Here is a 23,817-nt window from a genome sequence, read left to right as displayed (position 1 = left end):
AGCCCAATCAAAAACAATGACATCCAGCTACCTGGTGTCAACAACATCAGAAAACGATCTCATCTCAATCGCCAACGGTGACCCAGCTGGTAAGGCCAGGGGACTGGTTTCTGTATTCATCAATCCTCCTGCGGAAACGGAAACGGTCCGATATTCGGGCCCGCTAACACACGGCGCCCTCGTTAAACAGACGTCCTGGGGAACCAAACCGCCACTACAATGGGACAATTTCGGGGAGCTCCCAAACAGCCGCCTCTCTCAGCGGCGAAGGGGACTTCACCTCCGCAAGCTCTGAACGTTTCACACTGCTCACGCTTTCAGAAAGCCGCCCCTCTCCTGAGCGCTTTGCACAGGCCCGACGCGGAGCCTGTTGCTCGTTTTCCGGATAAAGGCGACACGCTTTTTCCCGAGGTAGGTGTTCAGAAGAGTTAATTCAAGGACATTCCAACGCCCTTTAATGAAAAACACACACGGTAAACAAACAACTTACCCCAGTGAACAAAACCACACTAAAATATTTATGCAAGCTCGACAGCGCTCCCATTTTAGGAACGCTGGCTCCTGAGAACTGAACGTGTGGCCAGCTGGAAAAAATATTTAGGAGAACTACGTAGGAGCTCAGGTGAAGAATCAAGATCCTGAGGTGACTCCGTCTCTTCCAATATTTTAGCAAAGGACATTTGTAAATATTTAAGGGAATGTAAATACGTAAATGATCTACATATTTACATTCGGCCCCCGCCCCGCCCCCTGCACCCCTCTCTCCCCCGGGGCCCGTGGCCCCCGTGGGGCCCTGCACCCCTCTCTCCCCGGGGCCCGTGGCCCCCGCCCCGCCCCCTGCACCCCTCTCTCCCCGGGGCCCGTGGCCCCTGCGGGGCCCTGCACTCACGTCGATGGCGTGCGGAGCGCGGGGCGGGGCGGCGGACACGGCGCTGGCGGTGTGCTTGCTCCCCGCCTTCGTGGCGGCGTCTCGCCGGGCCTGCTCCAGGAGAAGCCTGGCCCTTTCCTTCAGCTCCTCCTGCCGAGACTGCACCTTCTGCGGGCCGGGAGGGGAGAGGGGTCAGGGTCCGCTTGGCACCGCTGGGAGCGAACCACCAAACAGAACTAAACATTCAGACCAGCGGCGGTCAGTGGGGGAAAACTTCCCCAAGTCATTTAACATGATTATGAATACAGCAATTAATTAAAATTAATAAAAATACTCAATAAAAACAGATAAGGCCAGTTCTTTGGAATTAAGCCATTTAATGACTTTTCAGAATGTTTCCTTCCCAGGTAGGTTAAACGAGAAGGTTAAATGCATTTGGAGAACTGATTTCATGAAAGGTAAGTATTTGCGAAAGACTGCTGGACTCTCATAGTTTTTACGGGTTTTTGGGGTCCACGATCACACCCACCTTCTCCTCTGGAGCGCTCGATTTCGGGACTGCCGGCGTTTGCTGAAAAAACACAAAAAAAACAGGCCTCTTTCTTTAGGGCTTCACAGGAGAGCTTCAAACATCCAGAGCGGTTTATTTACCGTTAGCTTAGCATCCGTCACCCAGGGTTTTAAAGACGGAATAAAGGGTTTCAAACGTCAGAAAGCGCTTTTTCCCATCAGCAGGCCTGAGGAGCAGCAGACTCCTGACTATCGGTTTTTCTGTGTTATGACAACACGGACGACGTCCCCCCCAGGAGACGATGCTATCGCACACGCATCGACAGTAATCCACGCGCAGACAGACCGCCTCACAGGGAGACACCATTCTAAATAAAATAATAAAATATATATATATATTTTAAAAACCTTGGATTTCAGACCCGGTGCAGTGGCTGGGTGTCTGGCTGGCTGCTACGCTTCCCAAATCAAATAAACAAATAAAAACAACCAAAAAAAAACACGTTATCAATTTTGCAGAATCACTGTTGCAAATCGCACACCTAAATGCCTCACTGATAAACTTCAGTCAAAGAAACTTCACCCGCGAGGCGTAGCAGAATAATCCACAGATCCAGGCGTGTGTGTGTGTGTGTGTGTGTGTGTGTGTGTGTGTGTGTGTGTGTATGTGTGCCAAGCAATGTCAATGTCAGAGCAACTAAACAAAATCAAAATGGCTGCCGTTCAGCTTATTAACCCTGAAGCGGCAACTATTCTTTCAACAGAAGAAATGAGCTTTATTCTACACTAATACAATGTAATATGCAGTCACAGAATTACCCATCTTGTCTGAAAGCAGAACCTACAGAGCAGCACTGAGATTTTGACGATTAATCAGATGTAATTTTTTTGCTGATTAATCAGGAAACACCGCTTTCCAGTGAAGTGTCTCTGGGTTCTGGAAGTACTGAACTTTATGGCTGCATTTACAATCTCAGACAAGAACACATCCTATAGAGCCCCGCTCAGATCTGTTATTTTTACTGATTCATCAGATGTTATGTTTAAAAAACGATTATTATTATAATTTTTTATGATGATGATTAATCGGATGTGATTTTACTCAGGAAACGCATATTTTCAGCGTGCCAAGTGTTTCTGGGTTCTGGAAGCAGTGAGCTCCTTGGCTGCTGTATTAACTAGGGACCTGTCCCACGGGTAAGTAGAGACCTTTGTGATTTATTACCGATAATTAAGATTACAGGAAACCCCTCTCTCAGATGTGAAGCAGCGCTGTCCCAGAGGTGGTGTGTGGGTTACGTTAAGGGGGCGGCCTGTAGCGTAGTGGTTAAGGTACATGACTGGGACACGCAAGGTCGGTGGTTCTAATCCCAGTGTGGCCACAATAAGATCCGCACAGCTGTTGGGCCCCTGAGCAAGGCCCTTAAACCCTGCATTGCTCCAGGGAAGGATTGTCTCCTGCTTAGTCAAATCAACTGTACGTCGCTCTTATCCAGAGCGACGTCTGCAAAAAGCCAATAATGTAATGCAATGTAACGTTACCTGCAGGTGCTTGGGGGGCGTGGCCACCTCCAGGTGGTTTTGACGGACAGCGTCGGGGGCGGAGTCAGCTCTCTTCTTCCTGCTGAGGTCGGCGTCGCGCGCGTACGAGGAGCCCAGTCTGTGGGGCGCGGCGGCCGCCACTCTGTGAGCGGGGGAGCCCGGGTCGGCCCTCCCGACCCCGACCCCGACCCCCGCCCCCCGGCCGTCCCCCTGCTCCGGCACCCCGCTCTCGTTCTGGGGGACGCCCTCCTCCGCTCTGGCGCCCCGCCCCGGCTCCGGGTCGCCGAAGTCCCCAGCGTTCACCTTCAGCAGCGTCCGTTTCCCCGGGACCGGGCGCGACGGCGTCGAGACCGGGTCAGAGCCGCCCACCCCGACCGCCCCGCCGGGGGACCGGGGCGCTGGCTGCGGCGTGGGGGCGGGGTCAAAGGTCACACTGTTCGGGGTCGGGGTCGGGGGTGAGGCCCGGCCGGCGACGGAGGGGACCCGGCACACCGAGGTCTCCTCCACCGTAACCGCGGCGACCGGAGCGACCGGCGGCTCCTCCTCCTCCTCGTGTTGGTGCGGGCGTGGCGCCCTCTCCCCGTTGGCCACGGCGGGGCCCCCGGCCTGGGGCTCGTGCCGCGCGTCGCCCACCTCGGCGTAGAACTGGCCCTCGGCCAGCGAGCTGTGGCCGTCCGTCTCGAAGTCGCCCACCTTGTAGGTGCTGCGGCTGCTGTTGGCCTCGATCTGCACCACGCTCAGCTCCTCGCCGCTGAAGTGCGCCCGGATCTGGTACAGGTACGTCATCACCGTCAGCTTGTCCGGGATGGCCAGCAGCACCATGTCCGCCGGCTCCAGCAGCCGGGAGATGCCCAGGCTGGCGAAACCGTCGTACGCCTGCCGTGGGGGGAGGGGTCACCCGTCAACACGCACACGCAGGACAAATACACACCGAACACACGCTTTAGTCTCGTAATAACACCTAAGGGCTCATCTCTTTTCCCTCAAGTCGAAATATTAGCTTGTTTTAAGGTATAACTATCTTAGCGGTAAAAAAAATAATAAGTTCACCAACTGGCAAATGCCAACTGAGTTACTTGATTGCCAATATGCAAAAAAGGAACAGATATGTCTCGACAGGTATTTTAGTCTAACCGTAAATCCTCAAATTGCGGCCGGACTCTTTTATTTACCTAGGCTGCACAAAGCACAGGCCTTTATTTGGGGCAGGCTTGTATTCGAGGCAGGCCTTTATTTCTTATTAGGCTTCTGTTGTAGAATTTTATTCTTAAGGATCTTTTCTTCCTAAAGTGCGTTTTTATTGTGAGACATGCGTTTCGTTTGGAGCAGCATGCCGCGAGGCTATCAAAAGAGTTTCGCTATTATCCGAGGCCCGGCTTCAAATAGAATCCCGGACACAATTTGAGGATTTACGGTATAGCGAGACTTAATCTTAATTATGTAAATGTATATATGTGAATACAACACAAATCTTGGCAATGAAGCAAGTCAGTTGGACTCATTTAAAGATTTGCCAATAGAAAATGAGTCTCAGTGACTGTGAACCTAGACTATCCTGAGCCTCCAGGACGAGACCACACCCGGCCCCCACGGTTCAGGGCCCTCTGCGGGAGGCGCAGGTCAAACCGGTGTCCGGGGGGCTCTAGAGCCAGGTGTGTCGGTCTGGATGGGGAATATGGAAAAATCGGGAATGACCGGAACACGCAGCGCGGAGACAGGGAACGCCGAGGATGTTCCCGGAGATAAGAGCGGGATATAACAAGACCGGACGAACCAATCCAACCCGCCTTATCGTATCCCATCAGCCCCTCTGCTCTCCTCCCCTCCACTCTCCTCCACTCTCCTCTCCCTCCCAACTGTGTCATTGCCCTGATTTATTTATTTATCTATACATTTACCCCCACACACACACAGACACACACAGACACACACAGACACACACAGACACACACAGACACACACAGACACACACAGACACACACAGACACACACAGACACACACAGACACACAGGGGAGGTCATCCATCGAGGAACGGAAAACTCAATCCCAGAGCACCAGCAGCCCAGTCCAGTTTATCTGGTAACAAGAAAATTTGAAGTAGAACCCCACCCCCCACCCCCCCTCACTCTCCAGTATCATGGCTTGTATCTGGACCGGCAGATAACATCCGTAATTCCAGTCACTCCACCACCGTCCTGAGGGCCTGACATTTCCACACCGCGGGTTTATCAAGTTTCCCCCCCCCCCCGAACCCACCTCCGCACCCCCGCCTCTCCACCACCCCCAAACCCTCCCTCTCTCTCCCCTCCCCCGCCAGTATAATCAAGGGGAGCCGATTCTCAATTTACAATTAATTACAAACTATTTTTTTCTCCCATTCGCATTTCTTTTTTTCTTTTCTTTTTCTGGCGCTCTGAACAATGGGCCTTGGGAACGAGAGAGCGGTAAAGTGTGAAGGAGGAGGAAGAGTGGGAGCGGGGGAGGAAGAGGGCGGAAGAAAAGAGGAGAAAGTGTGCAGTTACAGGACTTTGTTTAAGCGCCAGGCCCAAACCGGGGCCCTGATTGAGTTTCTCACACTCTGAGGAGCGGTGAGCATGTTATTGTTCACCGCGCGGAGAGTGTGTTCTCCCGCAGACAGCCACAACCTACCGGCTCAATACGGGGGGGGGGGTGTTCGGGTGTTCATTTCACAACATACAGTGCAGCTCACTCCTGGGTGTCAAGGAGGCGGATGTGCCCCCCACCCCCACCTCCCCACCCCCTTTCTGACAAACTGCGTGTTCGAGAAAATCATTCCGCTTAAATAGACTACTGACATCTATTGGCCGGAGATACTAAAGGCTTGTACAAATAGGAAAGCGTTTTTTCACACATGCAAACCTCGGTCAGGACCAGTCAAATCAGCTGCAAATGGCTTCAGAGCCATCAGAGCCAAAACAGTGCAGCCCTGTGTCTGATCTGATCTGATCTGCGACCGGTTGCCAGGTCATGTTGGGTTTCCTGCTGGACGCCTGCCCTGTGTGTCCTCCAGGCCGAACGGGGGGGGACTTCCGCGGAGCGTCTCCCTGGAATGAGGGCCGAGGCGGGGCACGGTTTCCTGGCCCGCACAGACAGCTCAGAACAGGGCTCCGCCAGAGTGATTGACATCCGTCAGCGGCTGTCACTCAACAGCGCTGCCAGGGGCTACGGTCTGAACATCGCCTAATTATCCTCGCGTAGATCAGATAACGGGGAAAATAACCTCCTCCTCCCATGATCCTCCACTCACACACACACACACACACACACTTAATTCCGCAATTACAGATGAGTCGGGTTCACAGTTTATACCCCATGTATATGAAGACGCCATGTGAGCCTTAAAATCTTATTTGAATTTTTACTAAATAAAATATAAAATATTGACATAAGATTGACTCATTTCAAGATTTGCCAACGGGTTAAGAAAGGTTTACCTGTTAAGCAAACATGAAGTCTTATTAGAAGACTAAAATTCTTGCGAAGACGGTCATGTTTGCAGTTTGGGATTAGAATGAAAAGTCAAAGTCAGACTTTGGCTTCACAACCAATCCTATGTGAATTGGAGCGATTTGGTTTGTCCCCTGACCCTGGTGTACTTTGGATAAAAGCATCTGCTGAATAAAATGTAATGTCATTTCAGGGAGGGATTCCTAACTGAACCACAGACTACCACGCCCCCCCCCCCCCCCGGTCCCCTCGGAGGGCAGGCCCTTAACCCCTCCCGCCCCCGCTGCGGTCACCTGTGACGGGCCCTTAACCAGCCGCAGGTTTACCAGCCAGGAGACCGGCCTTCAGTCAGGGCCCCATTGTGCCTTAATGATGGAGGAGGGGCAGGAGGGAGGGGCAGGAGGGAGGGAGGGGGGGGGCAAGACTGAGGGGGCGGTAGATTGACAGGGCGGCACGGGCAGTGTTTCTGCATGGGACCATTGTTCCTGATATTGGGCACTTAGGAGAAACAGGGCGTACCGGACGGAGGAAACCCACAGGAAGGAAGACCCCCCCCCCCCCCAAACCACCACCCCCCTCCCCCCTCCACGACGGGCCATGTGGCTTTCAGGCCTGGGGGGGCTGAGTGGGCGGGGCCTTAACTCTGACTCACTCCAGGGAAAAGGGGGAGGACAGATTTAACCCTGGTATCGGACTGAAAGAGTGAGGAAGGGGGAGAGGGAGAGAGAAGAGAGAGAGTGATGGAGAGAGAGAGAAAGGGAGAGAGAAAAGGAGAACACTGGTCCTCACCTTCTTGTTGTTCTCTTTAATATCATGGGGACTGAGGGACTTGTAGTCTCTGAGGAAAACACAACAACAGTCAACATAGTTTTTTAATGAATTAGTCCAGACATTCAAATCTGTGTGTGTGTGTGTGTGTGTGTGTGTGTGTGAGAGAGAGAGAGAGAGAGAGAGAGTGTGTGTGAGTGTGAGAGAGAGAGAGAGAGAGAGAGAGAGAGAGAGTGTGTGAGTGTGAGAGAGAGAGAGAGAGAGAGAGAGAGAGAGAGTGTGTGAGTGTGAGAGAGAGAGAGAGAGAGAGAGAGAGAGAGAGAGTGAGTGAGTGAGTGAGTGAGTGAGTGAGTGAGTGAGTGAGTGAGTGAGAGAGAGAGTGTGAGTGAGTGAGTGTGAGAGAGAGAGAGAGAGAGAGAGAGAGAGAGAGAGAGAGAGTGTGAGTGAGTGAGTGAGTGAGTGAGTGAGTGAGTGAGTGAGTGAGTGAGTGAGAGAGAGAGAGAGAGAGAGAGAGTGTGAGTGAGTGAGTGAGTGAGTGAGTGAGTGAGTGAGTGAGTGAGTGAGTGTGACTCACATGGCGTGGGGTCTGAAGTGGTGCAGCAGGGCGCAGAAGGCCAGCCCGCTCCTCCAGGAGGTGGTGAAGTTGGTGATCTTCACGCCGCGGTAGCTCTGCGTGGCCTCCCTGCACCACACCAGCAGGGACTGCGTGGCGTTCGACCGGCAGCCAATCAGAGGGCTGGGGAGAGGGCTGGGCTGGAGGAACAGACACCGCCACGGTCACAACACCACACTGCCCCCTATGGTCACAACACTGCCCCCTATGGTCACAACACTGCCCCCTATGGTCACAACACTGCCCCCTACGGTCACAACATAATAAGATAAGATATACTTTATTGAACCCTGTGGGTTAATTTGTCCCCTAATTTGTCCCCTATGGTCACAACATCGCCCCCTACGGTCACAACACCACACTGCCCCCTACGGTCACCACACTGCCCCCTACGGTCACAACATCGCCCCCCACGGTCACAACACTGCCCCCTACAGTCACAACACCGCCCCCTACAGTCACAACACCGCCCCCTACGGTCACAACACTGCCTCCTACGGTCACAACACTGCCTCCTACGGTCACAACACTGCCTCCTACGGTCACAACACTGCCCCCTACGGTCACAACACTGCCTCCTACGGTCACAACACTGCCCCCTACGGTCACAACATCGCCCCCTACGGTCACAACACCACACTGCCTCCTACGGTCACAACACTGCCCCCTACAGTCACAACACCACCCCCTACAGTCACAACACTGCCCCCTACGGTCACAACACTGCCCCCTACGGTCACAACACAACACCGCCCCCTACGGTCACAACACTGCCCCCTACGGTCACAACACTGCCCCCTACGGTCACAACACTGCCTCCTACGGTCACAACACCACACTGCCCCCTACAGTCACAACACTGCCCCCTACAGTCACAACATCACACTGCCCCCTACGGTCACAACACCGCCCCCTACAGTCACAACACTGCCCCCTACAGTCACAACATCACACTGCCCCCTACGGTCACCACACTGCCCCCTACGGTCACCACACTGCCCCCTACGGTCACAACATCGCCCCCTACGGTCACACCACACTGCCCCCTACGGTCACAACCCCACACTGCCCCCTACGGTCACAACACTGCCCCCTATGGTCACAACACCACACCGCCCCCTACGGTCACAACACTGCCCCCTATGGCTGGCAAACCCTGTTCCTGGACATCTACCGTCCTGTAGGTTTTCACTCCAACCCCAACAAAGCACACCTCATTCAACAGCTAGAGCAGGGCTGCCCAACCCTGTTCCTGGAGATCTACCATCCTGTAGGGTTCAACTTCAACCCTCACAAATCACACCTCATTCATTCAGCTGTGCCAGATTATGGTTGGAGTGAAAACCTACAGGAAGGTAGATCTCCAGGAACAGGGTTTGGCAGCCCTGCCTGAGAGCCAGCGTGTTAATTCACTCAAGTACAGAATAAAACGTAGGCCAAAGGGTTGCCCCGCTCAAGCCTACAACAAAATTTCTGACCATTTCCCCCAAATTGTGTTTTAACAGTCATTCATTTGAACTGAGAAACCGGCATCACCAGAATGAAAAAAAAAAAAAAAAAAAAAGAAGAAAAAGATTCCAATGGTGAGATGGGCAGTAATTTCATACATTTCATTATCAAAGTTAATTAACGGAATCACAATACGCTGTTGAACCCGAATAATGGAGAAGACCCAGCCGGGGGAGGAGGGGTTTAATCTCGACAGCGGGCGAACAGAGCCTTGCGAGCGCACAGACGGGGCACACGCTCCCTAATGAGCGGGGTCACACGCTAAACCCACCGCGCGGCCGTGGATAATGTCGACACGTTATTAATTATCCCGCGCTCTTCAGGGCTTATCACGCCCGGCGGCTTCAGCGAGATCGACCGGCTGGGAGCGCGAGCTCCTGAGCCCCGCAGAAGCTCCAGCGCCGGCCGCTAACCGCCGCGCCGCGACCTCGCTCCGCCGCGAAAACACCCGCGCGACGGCTAATCAGCGCCTTTAATTGAAATGCCCGCATACGAGGGCGTGAGCGGACCGTGAACCGAAGGCGAGGAGAAAGAGTGCGGACAGCGGACAGACCGGGAACGCAACGTTCGGGGTTTCTGAGGTGGGCACGTCCGATAGGCCGGCGGTCTGGGCACTAAGGAAATCAGTGGCTGCCATGATTGGCTGGAATGAAAACCTGTATATTCACAGCCCTCCATTGCACGTTATTGGACAGCTCAGGTATAAGCTCCTCCAATGAGAGTGCAGTGTGCAGTCTAGCTCCTCCAATGGGAGTACACTATGCTGCCATGTCCCTTGTTCCTCCTAAAGAGTGCAGTGTGGCTATCCAAGCTCATCCAATGAGAGTACAGTATGCTGTAACACTCCTCCAATGGGAGTACAGTATGCTGTAATGCTCGTCCAATGAGTATAGTATGCTGCAATGCTCCTCCAATGGGAGTACAGTATGCTGCAATGCTCCTCCAATGAGAGTATAGTATGCTGTAATGCTCCTCCAATGGGAGTACAGTATGCTGCAATGCTCCTCCAATGGGAGTACAGTATGCTGTAATGCTCCTCCAATGAGAGTACAGTATGCTGCAATGCTCCTCCAATGGGAGTACAGTATGCTGCAATGCTCCTTCAATGGGAGTACAGTATGCTGCAATGCTCCTCCAATGGGAGTACAGTATGCTGAAATGCTCCTCCAATGGGAGTACAGTATGCTGAAATGCTCCTCCAATGGGAGTACAGTATGCTGTTATGCTCGTCCAATGAGAGTATAGTATGCTGCAATGCTCCTCCAATGGGAGTACAGTATGCTGTAATGCTCCTCCAATGAGAGTATAGTATGCTGCAATGCTCCTCCAATGGGAGTACAGTATGCTGCAATGCTCCTCCAATGGGAGTACAGTATGCTGCAATGCTCCTCCAATGGGAGTACAGTATGCTGTAATGCTCCTCCAATGAGAGTATAGTATGCTGCAATGCTCCTCCAATGGGAGTACAGTATGCTGCAATGCTCCTCCAATGGGAGTACAGTATGCTGCAATGCTCCTCCAATGGGAGTACAGTATGAGGTCTAGCTCGTCCTCAGCGAGCCAGGCACACCCCTGTGGGAACTCTGTTTAAAGTGACATTAAAACTAACAGTCTAATTACGCTGCAATTACCGGGCAGGTGCCAAGTAATTAGAGGACAACCCTCTAACCGTGTGAACACCCCCCGGGCAACGAAACCCCCGCTTTCCGCTGCTCTGGCCCTCGACTGCAGAAACGGAGGGGAATAACTTCACCTTCCCCCACTCCCGACGCTTCAAAGCAGAGGTCGGAGAGTTCTGCAATTACTCCGCCGCCTGACACACCCGTTTGATCATCAGCACCACCGGCTCCCTCCGATCACTCCTCGTTAACCCTCACAGGTCCAAGCCAAATACGAAGCGGCCCCACCCAAAACGCAAGGGGTTTGGGGTTCACAGTGGAGAGAACGTAGCAGGGGTTCAATAGAGGCTCAAATAGGTGAAGCAGTCGTTTTTATCCCCTGAAGGGGTACACAGTGCATCCGGAAAGTATTCACAGCGCTTCACTTTTCCCACATTTTGTTATGTTACAGCCTTATTCCAAAATGGAATGCATTCATTTTTTTTCTCATAATTCTACACACAACACCCCACAATGACAACATGAAAGAAGTTTTTAGCAAATTTTAGCAAATTTATTAAAAATTAAAAACGAAGAAATCACATGTACATAAGTATTCACAGCCTTTGCTCAGTACTTTGTTGATGCACCTTTGGCAGCAATTACAGCCTCAAGTCTTTTTGAATATGATGCCACAAGCTTGGCACACCTATCTTTGGGCAGTTTCGCCCATTCCTCTTTGCAGCACCTCTCAAGCTCCATCAGGTTGGATGGGGAGCGTCGGTGCACAGCCATTTTCAGATCTCTCCAGAGATGTTCAATCGGATTCAAGTCTGGGCTCTGGCTGGGCCACTCAAGGACATTCACAGAGTTGTCATGAAGCCACTCCTTTGATATCTTGGCTGTGTGCTTAGGATCGTTGTCCTGCTGAAAGATGAACCGTCACCCCAGTCTGAGGTCAAGAGCGCTCTGGAGCAGGTTTTCATCCAGGATGTCTCTGTACATTGCTGCATTCATCTTTCCCTCAATCCTGACTAGTCTCCCAGTTCCTGCCGCTGAAAAACATCCCCACAGCATGATGCTACCACCACCATGCTTCACTGTAGGGATGGCATTGGCCAGGTGATGAGCGGTGCCTGGTTTCCTCCAAACATGACACCTGGCATTCACGCCAAAGAGTTCAATCTTTGTCTCATCAGACCAGAGAATTTTGTTTCTCATGGTCTGAGAGTCCTTCAGGTGCCTTTTGGCAAACTCCAGGCGGGCTGCCATGTGCCTTTTACTAAGGAGTGGCTTCCGTCTGGCCACTCTACCATACAGGCCTGATTGGTGGATTGCTGCAGAGATGGTTGTCCTTCTGGAAGGTTCTCCTCTCTCCACAGAGGAACGCTGGAGCTCTGACAGAGTGACCATCGGGTTCTTGGTCACCTCCCTGACTAAGGCCCTTCTCCCCCGATTGCTCAGTTTAGACGGGCGGCCAGCTCTAGGAAGAGTCCTGGTGGTTCCGAACTTCTTCCATTGACGGATGATGGAGGCCACTGTGCTCATTGGGACCTTCAAAGCAGCAGAAATTTTTCTATACCCTTCCCCAGATTTGTGCCTCGAGACAATCCTGTCTCGGAGGTCTGCAGACAATTCCTTTGACTTCATGCTTGGTTTGTGCTCCGACATGCACTCTCAACTGTGGGACCTTATATAGACAGGTGTGTGCCTTTCCAAATCATGTCCAGTCAACTGAATTTACCACAGGTGGACTCCAATTAAGCTGTAGAAACATCTCAAGGTTGATCAGTGGAAACAGGATGCACCTGAGCTCAATTTTGAGCTTCATGGCAAAGGCTGTGAATACTTATGTACGTGTGATTTCTTAGTTTTTTTATTTTGAATAAATTTGCAAAAATTAAAAAAAACAAAACTTCTTTCACGTTGTCATTATGGGATGTTGTGTGTAGAATTTTGAGGAAAAAAATTAATTTATTCCATTTTGGAATAAGGCTGTAACATAACAAAATGTGGGAAAAGTGAAGCGCTGTGAATACTTTCCGGATGCACTGTAAGATCTCGGTATTTTGCGACAGTTACACCGACTGACTGAAAGGGTTAACGTTCCGATAATAACACCATCCTTTTCAAGCCACAGCGTGTCTGCGGGCAAGCCTAAAAAGCACGTCTGGTCTCATCCAGGAAAATGACTGTCGATGAATTTTATCCTCATCAAACGATTTGGGATCTTCCCCAAAGATCACACGCAAGACTCGGCACATACCCGACTCAGCCCACAAACGCAAACTTCAGGGCAGACCTGCGTCAAACACACAATTGTTTTGGAGTCAAACACTTTTCTGCGCTTCTGTGCAACCGAGCCAACCAAGAGCACCAGAAGGCAGGGGGGCAGTTTTTGAGAGCATTTCATAGGTTCCAAAACACCAGGCAAGCCCAGTGAAGCGTAGGACAGTGACGTATTTCACCGAGGTTGACCCTGCTTGATGCTTTCAAAAAAAAAAAAAAAAAAAAAAAAGTGGGGTTTTTATGAACAGGCATATTTTACAATGACAAAGATAATAAATCATGGTGAGATGCCCTCCGGCAGGAAGTGAGTGTCGCATCACAGGAAGAGGAAGTTCCACACCCCCACTGCTAGGCAGTCTGGCTAGCCAAGATGCGGCTAACATAACGTGTGTGTGTGGGTGTGCGTGTGTGGTCTGTAGCTGGGACACGCAAGGTCGGTGGTTCTAATCCCAGTGTAGCCACAATAAGATCCACACAGCTGTTGGGCCCTTGAGCAAGGCCCTTAACCCTGCATTGCTCCAGGGGAGGATTGTCTCCTACTTAGCCTAATCAACTGTACATCGCTCTGGACAAGAGCGTCTGCCAAATGCCAATAATGTAATGTATGGGTGACTGAGAGGCATCAATTGTAAAGCTACGGGGTTCTAGAACACGGACTGAGAATGCTGAAAATGAACATTCTGAAGGGCCGGCTCTTCTCGAGGGCGAATTCGTGAAGGAGCCCTTCTGCAGGGGAACGGCGGCGGGACTCCTCGTGGGCTGCTGCCAAAACCCCAGCTGACGAATCGCTCGCATCGAGGCGTCAAGTTCATGTCTGGGACAAGCGCCCGAGAACGTTGCCAATTCATATTCGTGTTAATAGGCAAATACATATTACGACCTAAAACAAACAGTGCCCTTGGAAAAAACAGCTCTTTAAACAGGTTCTCTAGAGATCGCACCGCCTGCCACATTCTGCCCTGAGGGCAGCGGAGGCGTTCCGAAAAACCACAACCTGGAACCCTCAGCAGCACCAGGCTCCTCTCTAAAGGCAGGACCAGGACGGGACAGGGCCAAACATCCTCCTCCTCCAGAGCGACTAGCACAGGCCACACTTTCACGTGCAATGCACCTCTCAGCCGCCTAAACTCCAGGAGCCGAGGTCAAGCACCAGAGCACCAGAGCACCAGAGCACCAGAGCACCAGAGCACCAGAGCACCAGAGCACCAGAGCACCAGAGCAGGGCCACAGCGAGGAATCAATCCCACAATCCTTTGTGCCACGAGCCCGGATCTCTCATCATTATATGGCCCTGTTGCCCGTGACGGGGAGACGTCCGCTTGGAGGAGCTGAGAACTTAAACTCCTCAGCACTGTGGCCCTTAAACTCCTCAGCACTGTGGCCCTTAAACTCCTCAGCACTGTGGCCCTTAAACTCCTCAGCACTGTGGCCCTTAAACTCCTCAGCACTGTGGCCCTTAAACTCCTCAGCACTGTGGCCCTTAAACTCCTCAGCACCGTGGCCCTTAAACTCCTCAGCACCGTGGCCCTTAAACTCCTCAGCACCGTGGCCCTTAAACTCCTCAGCACCGTGGCCCTTAAACTCCTCAGCACCGTGGCCCTTAAACTCCTCAGCACCGTGGCCCTTAAACTCCTCAGCACCGTGGCCCTTAAAACTCCTCAGCAGCGCTGCTAATCCACTCCACAGCCACAGGACCTGACACTCAAACATTCGCTCATAAAGCCCGGCACGGAAATGCCCAAACGTGTTTGTGCAGACTCTCAACGACTGTTTATCCACTTTAGGTGCATGACTGCAGGCAAAACAAACCGGTTAGTAAGACACCACTCAGTGTTATAAAAGAAAAAAAAAAAGAAAGAATAAATTAGAGCCTTTTTTTCTTTTTTTCTTCTTGGCAAGAGAAATCAAAGAGGCGTCAATTAATTGCTCCTCACTCCCGGCCTGCTTGTTCATCCAAGTTCAGATGCGAATGTCACCCGTCAACCTTATGATGCAGGCGCCTATTAGACTTTTGGCCGCGATGTACAACATCTGCTGCCATCGCTGCTTTGACCAAACTTTCAATTGCTTCATCACACCTTTGTTAAAAAAAAAAGAAAAAGGAAAAAAAGTTACAAGTAATTTGCTTCACAGCAACTTTCAGTGCCCACATTACCCAAGAAACTGCCAGTGACTTTATTCTGCAGCTTTAATGACTTCACATTTTGCAAGCTGCAGAATAAAGTGCAATTAAAAGTTCAATTATGCGACGGGGGAGTTCAGCTGGAACAACGGGGGGTTGGACAAACTCTTCAAAAGACTCATCTTATGACATTATGACTCATCTCCAGCCTAATCCTGGGGAGAGTTTTGAAAAGAGGAACAACAAAAAATGAATTTCATGCCGTTCTCTCGTCCGTTAATTCTGGCGCTGAAAAGTCACATCGGGATAAGGGGTGACATGGCTCAGGCAGTAAGAGCAGTCGTCTGGCAGTCGGAGGGATGCCGGTTCGATCCCCCGCCCGGGCTATGTCAAAGTGTCCCTGAGCAAGACACCTGACGAGCTGGTCTCAACTGGTCAACCAGCTACCAGCCGTTTCAAAACATAGCATGAGTTGTTCTCAGCAGGGTGCCGATTAACATTCCTTCATAAGAACAATGCTACTCTGTACAGAGTACAGAACGTCTCATTCGTAAGCACCCTACTAACATTTGTCATGTTAATGTCCACAACCACAAACATGAATATGATTATGTTTTACATTATGGAAGATGTGCATTACTACCAATTACTGCAGCAGCAGCACGCATGCCAGGCGTCAGTTAAGATGCTGCGGCACGAAGAGTTTAAGTCGCTAAGTCTGTCGTTCGTGCAAATAGTCCCTGATCCATAAAAACCAAATGAAAAAAAACAAAGAAGAGAAAAATGAAGGTGGGGTTTAAAAGGCAAATTCCCCTCCCAAATCTGCACGCCATCGATTGGCTTTAAGCGCCGTCCTCCACAAATTAGGGCCTCCTAAGTTCACCCCGCTATCTGATAAAGGCGCGTTTATCAATTCATCAGATTCGCCTGAAAACCTCATCAAGGAGCGAGTCCAGGAGTGACGTTCTGCTGGAGAATAAGCGAGCGGGATCTGGGATGCGATTGGCTGATTTTGCCGTTGTGCTGGAGATCTGCTCACGCGTGATTGGAGGAGAGATAATGGGCACAAGGCAATTAAGATGATTACAGAGTCACCGCTCTAACGAAGGGCTGGGCCAAAGCCGGATTGGCCCAGTCAATAACTCCCTAAACAAGGGCTAATGTGGAGAGAGAGGATCGATGAGGACCTGAGAGATGAGCATAACCGCCACTGGTTTTCACGCTACCTAGCGGCTAAGGTGCCTGTAGCCTAGCGGCTAAGGTGCCTGTAGCCTAGCGGCTAAGGTGCCTGTAGCCTAGCGGCTAAGGTGCCTGTAGCCTAGCGGCTAAGGTGCCTGTACCCTAGCGGCTAAGGTGCCTGTACCCTAGCGGCTAAGGTGCCTGTAGCCTAGCTGCTAAGGTGCCTGTAGCCTAGTGGCTAAGGCCCCAGAAGGGATTACTGACACACTCCCCATGACACACAGCCGGTCCTCTTCCTCACACACAGCTCCTCCTCTTCCTCACACACAGCTCCTCCTCTTCCTCAGCAATGGGACAACCCCGCACCGCCGGTTAGGAGAGGCCACCCCTCACATTTTAACTTACCATCTAAAATAATAACACTCGTTGTGACCAAGGGAGAAAGCGTCCAGTAAAGTAGCGGATATTAACAATGGCACTTCATTGGACTGCCATCCGTAACAAGGTGTGCACTTTGATTGGCCGCAGAGGGATCTGCTTTTTGGCTTTGAAAAAACAACTCCGTCAGCCGGCACCCCTACTCGTGGTCAAGATATTATAGATATATATATTAGAAACGATATTAGACAAAGATAAATATTTTCAGTAGCTGAAACTAGATACATAATCGCAGAAACTGGTCCTTAAGAAATATCTGTCTTGGCAAGCAATTCTGACCGAACCAAAACTGGCAAACAAAACACATAGAATATAACCCTACTACATTAGACAGAGTTGCTGACACACACACCTACACACACCTACACACACCTACACACACCTACACACACCTACACACACCTACACACACCTACACAGTGGCAGCCCAAAGCCCCAGCAATGTGGAGAGGCTGACGGGAAGGCCTCTCTGAATGGCGTCCTTTAACCGCAGGCCAAACTCAGCCACTTCAGATTTAATTAAAATGTGCGAGTGACCACTCCAGCAGGGTGGGGGTGGAGGAGGATTAGCCTGAAGGAGGGGTGTATCTATGATCCTGGGAGGGTCTCGGCCACACACCTGTGGGCCAGGTAAGCATTAGCCCAGATTAGGCTAAAGTTACCCCTCCTCTCTCTCTCCCTCTCTCTCTCCACCATGTCACCCTAAACCCTGGCAGTCAGCCGCGGCCCGGGACAAAGACCCTCACGGAAGGCCCGATGGAGCCCATTAGCGTTCTGACATCAAACACAGAGAGGGGGGATTAGGAGATTCCCCAAAAATTTGTAGTCTGAGGGACTTCCTCACTCACAGGTATTCTTTACAGGAGATAATGCCACAATTTGTCCTCCACCCTTAGCACCCTTAGCACCCTCTCTCTCTCTCTCTCTCTCTCTCTCTCTCTCTCTCTCTCCCTCCCTCCCTCCCTCGCTCTCTCCCCTCATCGTAGCAGTCCTCTCCTGCCTCTGAGAAGCTGTGTGCGGTAATCCCTGGCTTCAGTAAAGGGGGGGGGGGGGGGGGACGTGGCAGCGTTTTGCGGGAGCTTTCATTCGGGCGTGCGTGGGGATTGGAGGGCTCTCCAAGCGCTTAACACATTAACCGCACACACAATGGGGCGGAAACGGTAGAAACAGTACTGTAAACCTTCCCACAACCACCTGGGGCACACCTGGCTGCACACACCTTTACGCTGCCTTTTCCATGACATTTATGTGGATGGCAACTACAGCAAGTACACCCCAGTGGATCATGGTCCTTGTAGTTTTTTTCTGGTGTCTGGGTAACCTGGGCAACAACTTTGCAGTTGAAGTGCCAATGCAGGAACGCATTCCTGCACCCGTATCGTAATCTAAACCAGGGATCATCAGCTTATGGTCCTCGAGGACTGAGAACTGCTGGTTTTCCACCCTCCCTTTAAAGCCAATTACCTGGGTGGAAAGAAAACCAGGGCTGGATTTGGATTCAAGGGCCACATTTGATGATCCCTGATCTAAACCATTGTTCAGACGCATAAGTAAAGGCTTGTATTCGATGTTTCAATGTTGACTTCAGAAGGAGATTAGATACAAAAGCATGAGGACATTGTTTCATAATGAGACAGCGCCCTTTCCAGAAGGTTCCGCAGGGCATGAGACCACATTTGGAAGCAGGAAACAGGAAGCAGGAAACAGGAAACAGGAAGCAGGAAGCAGGAAGCAGGAAACAGGAAACGCTGCTCACCTTAGGAGAGGAGGAGGCCAGCTCCTTCCCCAGGACAGCGGAGACGGGGGTGGGGGTGGGGGTGGGGGTGTGGGCCGGGCGTTCGGGGGCTGTTTTTGGCGCAGGGGGGGCGGGCGAGGCCGTGGGGGGGGCGGGGGCCCGTCTCTTGCCCCGGCTCTCCAGGCTGTTCTCCTGGGGGGGCAGGACCAGGGCAGGAGGGGCCTGGGCCTCGTAGAAGGGGTTGGACCTGCGGAGAAAGCCACGGGGACGTCACAATTACAATCTCAATTACAGTCTCAATGTCAATTACAATCACAATCCAGTCCGGATAGCTCTTATAAAAGTAAATTAATTCAGCTGAAGTAAAGACAACACTTCCGAATCATACATGCCATAAACCTTTCTTCAAAAAGACTAACTACACAGGCGAGTAAAAATACACCTTTACAATCAAAATATTGAAATTCTCTCAGTCATAGCCTCTCAGGTTGTTATCCTACAGTTTTCAATCTTTTAAGTAGTTATTCGTCTTTTACGTACATCTATGACGTAAAATTCAGAATGGGGGGGGGGGGGGTCGCAGGTATATTTGTGGGGTTTTAATTGGGTTTCAACAGTAACAAAATTTGTATCTTACTTTCAAAAATAAAACAAACAAAAAAAAGCCGCAGAGGTCCCACAGTGCCACCTGCAGGCCAGGGGCAGTAACTGCAGGCTCGGCGGAGCCGGGCCTTATCGGCCCAGATCACAATCATGTCGCTCCTTCAGCACCGGCAACGCAGCGGAAACTCAACCCGGCGCGGCAACAATACCACACGTCTACACTGCCCGGCTGCCCATTCACAGAGAGGCCAAATTAAAACTGACCTATCGCACGGCTCATTGGGCAGCCGGGGGAGGGCAGGTGGCCTGGGGGTCAGCGTTCTTAACCTGTCTGTCTGTCTGTCTGTCCGCTTGGCCCCGCCTACAAAAACGCACCTGCCAATCACTGCCTTAACAGGAGAGAAACCCCGGAGGGATGGGCCAGGTATGCGGGAAGGGGGGGGGGGAGCAGATGAGGTCAGAACACACACACACGCAAACACGCACGGGCAAACACGCATGGGCAAACACGCACGGGCAAACACGCACGGGCAAACACGCACGGGCAAACACGCACGGGCAAACACGCACGGGCAAACACGCACGGGCAAACACACACACGCAAACACACACACGCAAACACACACACTCTCTCTCAGCTGACAATGCACTTGTGTACTACTAGGCTTTTTTGCTTCAATTAAATATGTGAAATATGTGATATGTAATCCCTGACACATTAGGAAAAAAGGAAGATGCTGAGGGTAACAGGGTCTACTAAATGGCTTCAATGGGAAGGTTCAGAACAGCACTGCCTCGAGTAACATAAAGCCCATTTTGTGATGAAGGATTACTCGATGACGAGGACTTACGGTGCCGTTAAAATCCGACCCCTGTCAAGTTTTACGCTTGCTGTGAAAAAGAGAGTGGACATGTGGACATATTGACCAACTGACAATTTTTGCTGATATCTTCCACATGTACTATAAACATGCAACTCTGTTGTACGTCGCTCTGGATAAGAGCGTCTGCCAAATGCCAATAATGTAATGTAATGTTTGATGGGTATATTAACGGGTGTTTCCCCAGAGGAGTCCAGACTCTAATCAGCACTGTGGCCCACAGAGGTGCTAATGTCTACAGCTCAAATCTCCGCCCATGCTCACTGTCTGGAACGCGTCTCCTCGGCTGATATCTGTGCAGAAACGCACCCTGGCGCAGCTCTGGAGTGCAAAAGGAAATGTCACAGAACCTTTATTTCATTTGATCTCTCATCATTACCTCCTAATCGGTGGGTATGGTTTAGATTGTGCCGTTATCAGCGCAAAACCAGCGTTGTTACCCTAGGCCAGGGATCATCAAATCACGGTCCGCGAGGGGCTGAAAACTGCTGGTTTTCCCTTTACCTGGGAGTCAGGTGTGTTCACCCTCCCTTTACCTGGGAGTCAGGTCTGTTCTCCCTCCCTTTACCTGGGAGTCAGGTGTGACCACCCTCCCTTTACCTGGGAGTCAGGTGTGTTCATCCTCCCTTTACCTGGGAGTCAGGTGTGTTCACCCTCCCTTTACCTGGGAGTCAGGTGTGTTCACCCTCCCTTTACCTGGAAGTCAGGTGTGTTCACCCTCCCTTTACCTGGGAGTCAGGTGTGTTCACCCTCCTTTTACCTGGGAGTCAGGTGTGTTCACCCTCCCTTTACCTGGGAGTCGGGTGTGTTCACCCTCCCTTTACCTGGGAGTCAGGTGTGTCCACCCTCCCTTTACCTGGGAGTCAGGTGTGTTCACCCTCCCTTTACCTGGGAGTCAGGTGTGTTCACCCTCCCTTTACCTGGGAGTCAGGTGTGTCCACCCTCCCTTTACCTGGGAGTCAGGTGTGATCACCCTCCCTTTACCTGGGAGTCAGGTGTGTTCCCCCTCCCTTTACCTGGGAGTCAGGTGTGTTCACCCTCCCTTTACCTGGGACTCAGGTGTGAAGACACGCTGGCCAATCAGAAGCACTAACTACCCGGGAGAGAAGAACACTGGGGCTGGATTTGGACCCGGGGGCCAGAGTTGATGATGCTCTGGGAGGTGGTGCTAAACTGGACCACGACACACCTTCGCATTAAAGTACTGAAGCGCACGGTCTGAGCAGCCCCCCCCCCACGCCCCCCCACTCCCCCCCGCGCCCCCCCCCCCACTCACTCGTCCAGCTCCTCGTCGCTCCGGGGGGAGGGGGCGTACAGGTACTTGCTCATGTCCACCGGCCGCACGTTCTTCCTCTTGGCCGGTTTCGGGGGGGAGGGTTCGGGCTCGGGGTCGGGGTCGGGGTCGGGGTCGTCGAAGGGGTTCCCCCCCGGCTGGGGGGGGTCAGGGGGCGTGTCGTTGAACGGGTTGGAGGGGTCCTGGTCGTAGAAGAGCTCCTCCTCCTTCTGGCAGGGCGGGGGGGCAGCGGGCTCACACACAGGCTCTGTGGGGGTACAGGACACACACGTCACTGAGTGTGTGAGTGTGAGTGTGAGTGTGAGAGAGAGAGAGAGAGAGAGAGAGAGAGAGAGAGAGAGAGAGAGAGAGAGAGAGAGAGAGAGAGAGTGTGTGTGTGAGTGTGTGAGTGTGTGTGTGTGTGTGAGTGTGTGTGTGTGTGTGTGTGTGTGAGAGAGTGAGTGTGTCTGTGTGTGTGCGTGTGCGTGTGCGTGTGCGTGTGCGTGTGCGTGTGCGTGTGCGTGTGCGTGTGGGGTGTAGGTGCGTGCGTGTGGGTGTGTGTGTGCATGTGCGTGTGTGTGTGTAATATTATATATTGTCTGACAATATTGACAGAACGTTCCAGTAATATTGAGAACGTTTTGTGTCAGTTGGGAATTTAGTCCACTTAGAGTCGGGGCGGTTGACGCAGCGGTTTGGTAAAAGTGCCTCGACACACCCACTCTCCTCTGGCACTCGCTCCTCGTGTCTAATGGTGCCAGACTGTTCCTCAGAAACGCTCTCTTCTCCAGCCAAGCCCCAACCACCTCCTGCTCATTCACGCGTGACATGTCAATCAAAGCGGCACCCTAACAGGAGTGTTCTGACCGGAGGGGGGCAGGAGGAGGAGGGGCGCACGACAGCGCCCTCACGTGGACAGACACGGCACTGCACCCAATCGCCCGAAGAGAGCAGCAGCAAAGGGGAACACAGGCTTCAATTTTGGGCTCGGAGTTAAAGACGGAAGTTGAAGCAGATATGACGTTTACACGAGCGAAACAGATCTTTCGGGGGGGATTGTTTGATCGCGGGGAGTTGATTTGAGCTCGTCTTTAAAGTTAGGACTACAGCGAGGGCTTGTGTTTTAGGTTTAGCCTTAAAGCTAGCGATAGCATACCAGTTAGCGTCAGCGTTACGGTTTGCACTGAGCTTCCAGAGCTGAAGTCAGCATGACAGGCCGGGCTTCTGGGACGTGTCGTTTCAGGATTGGCTTAGCATTTACGCCCAACAGCTCCTTCGTTCGGTCCGACCCCTCCATCACACACTCGGCACAGATTACGCCAAGCGGAGACGGGTGCTCTCTGGCGTCGGCTGCAGGCGCCTTTAACCATCCCTCTTCTGGCCCTTATTCCTTTTATTACACACGGTTTTCCCCGCTCCATTACTCCAGGGCTTCCCTTCCCGGTATTCCGAGGTGTAGGTTGGGAAACAGCCCAGCCGCTCCGGAGACTCCTACGGCACAGCCCCGCCACGTCTCTCCGCCTCCAGCGCTCCAGTGACACGCTGGCAGTCAGATACTCGCGCGGGATTGGAGGAGAGAGGCCGCCACTCACTCAAGAGTCTCTTCCGACTCGGACACGCCCAGATCCACCTGAGGTCAGCGGGAGATCGACAGCTCGACGGGGAGCTACAGGCTACGCTATCAGACACCCAAAGCGTAGGTTTCTTCACCACAACGTCAGCGGATTAAAAACGCCGCAGTCTGTCTGTCTAACAATACCAACCCATTTGTCCAATTCTTCTCAGCAGACTGCTCCTGAGAAGCAGAATTTGTGAACGGAGAAAGCCTGTTTGTGTGGTTTATGAAAGCTTTCGGTTTACGCTGGGCAGGCTTAATTAATTGGACAGCATCGGCGGGAGGATTTCAGACCGGGGGGGGGGGGGGCGTGGAGGGGTCAGACGGCGGTCCTGGGGGGCACAGTGTGGGCGGGGCTTCTCCATTAGCTTCAGTCCCCCCAGGCTCGGCCCCCCCCCGGGGATGGGCACAGACACCGCGCTTCCACAGTCTAAACTGGCCGGGAACTGAACGGAAAACTGTGAGGACCTGCAGGCCTTCAGGAGTGTGTGTCTGTGTGTGTGTGTGTGTGTGTGTGAGAGTGAGAGTGAGAGTGAGAGTGAGAGTGAGAGTGAGAGTGAGAGTGAGAGTGAGAGTGAGAGTGAGAGTGAGAGTGAGAGTGTGTGTCCGGTCCCCACTATAGCAGTGAATTTCCCAGTTGGACCGGCTAAAAAAATGCCCCCACCTCCCCCTCCCTTTTGAAAAATCTGAATGGTTGATGGCTTGTATTGTATACATTGTAATATACATTCAGTGAGAACTTTATGAGGTATTTCTTAGACTACTGTTTTTGACAGATTGGTCTTCTGCTGCTGTAGCCTATCCA

The 23,817-nt window shown here is 52.1% G+C and overlaps 1 protein-coding gene across 4 annotated transcripts in view; it reads right to left on the bottom strand.

The window, feature by feature from the left end:
• Positions 1–23,817, bottom strand: part of LOC133116798 (EH domain-binding protein 1-like) — a 95,522-nt gene that overhangs the window by 41,215 nt on the left and 30,490 nt on the right. For all 4 annotated transcript variants that reach the window (XM_061226764.1, XM_061226754.1, XM_061226781.1 and 1 more), the window contains exons 9-15: positions 21,401–21,665; positions 18,662–18,887; positions 7,732–7,910; positions 7,179–7,227; positions 2,921–3,796; positions 1,398–1,439; positions 890–1,036 (exon numbers count right to left, since the gene is read on the bottom strand). In XM_061226764.1, coding sequence (XP_061082748.1) covers positions 890–1,036; positions 1,398–1,439; positions 2,921–3,796; positions 7,179–7,227; positions 7,732–7,910; positions 18,662–18,887; positions 21,401–21,665 — 1,784 coding nt within the window. The remainder of the gene's footprint in view (positions 1–889; positions 1,037–1,397; positions 1,440–2,920; positions 3,797–7,178; positions 7,228–7,731; positions 7,911–18,661; positions 18,888–21,400; positions 21,666–23,817) is intronic.

Source organism: Conger conger, chromosome 2 (genome assembly GCF_963514075.1).
Source record: "Conger conger chromosome 2, fConCon1.1, whole genome shotgun sequence".
NCBI lineage: Eukaryota > Metazoa > Chordata > Actinopteri > Anguilliformes > Congridae > Conger > Conger conger.
This window is presented reverse-complemented; position numbering and strand designations above follow the sequence as displayed.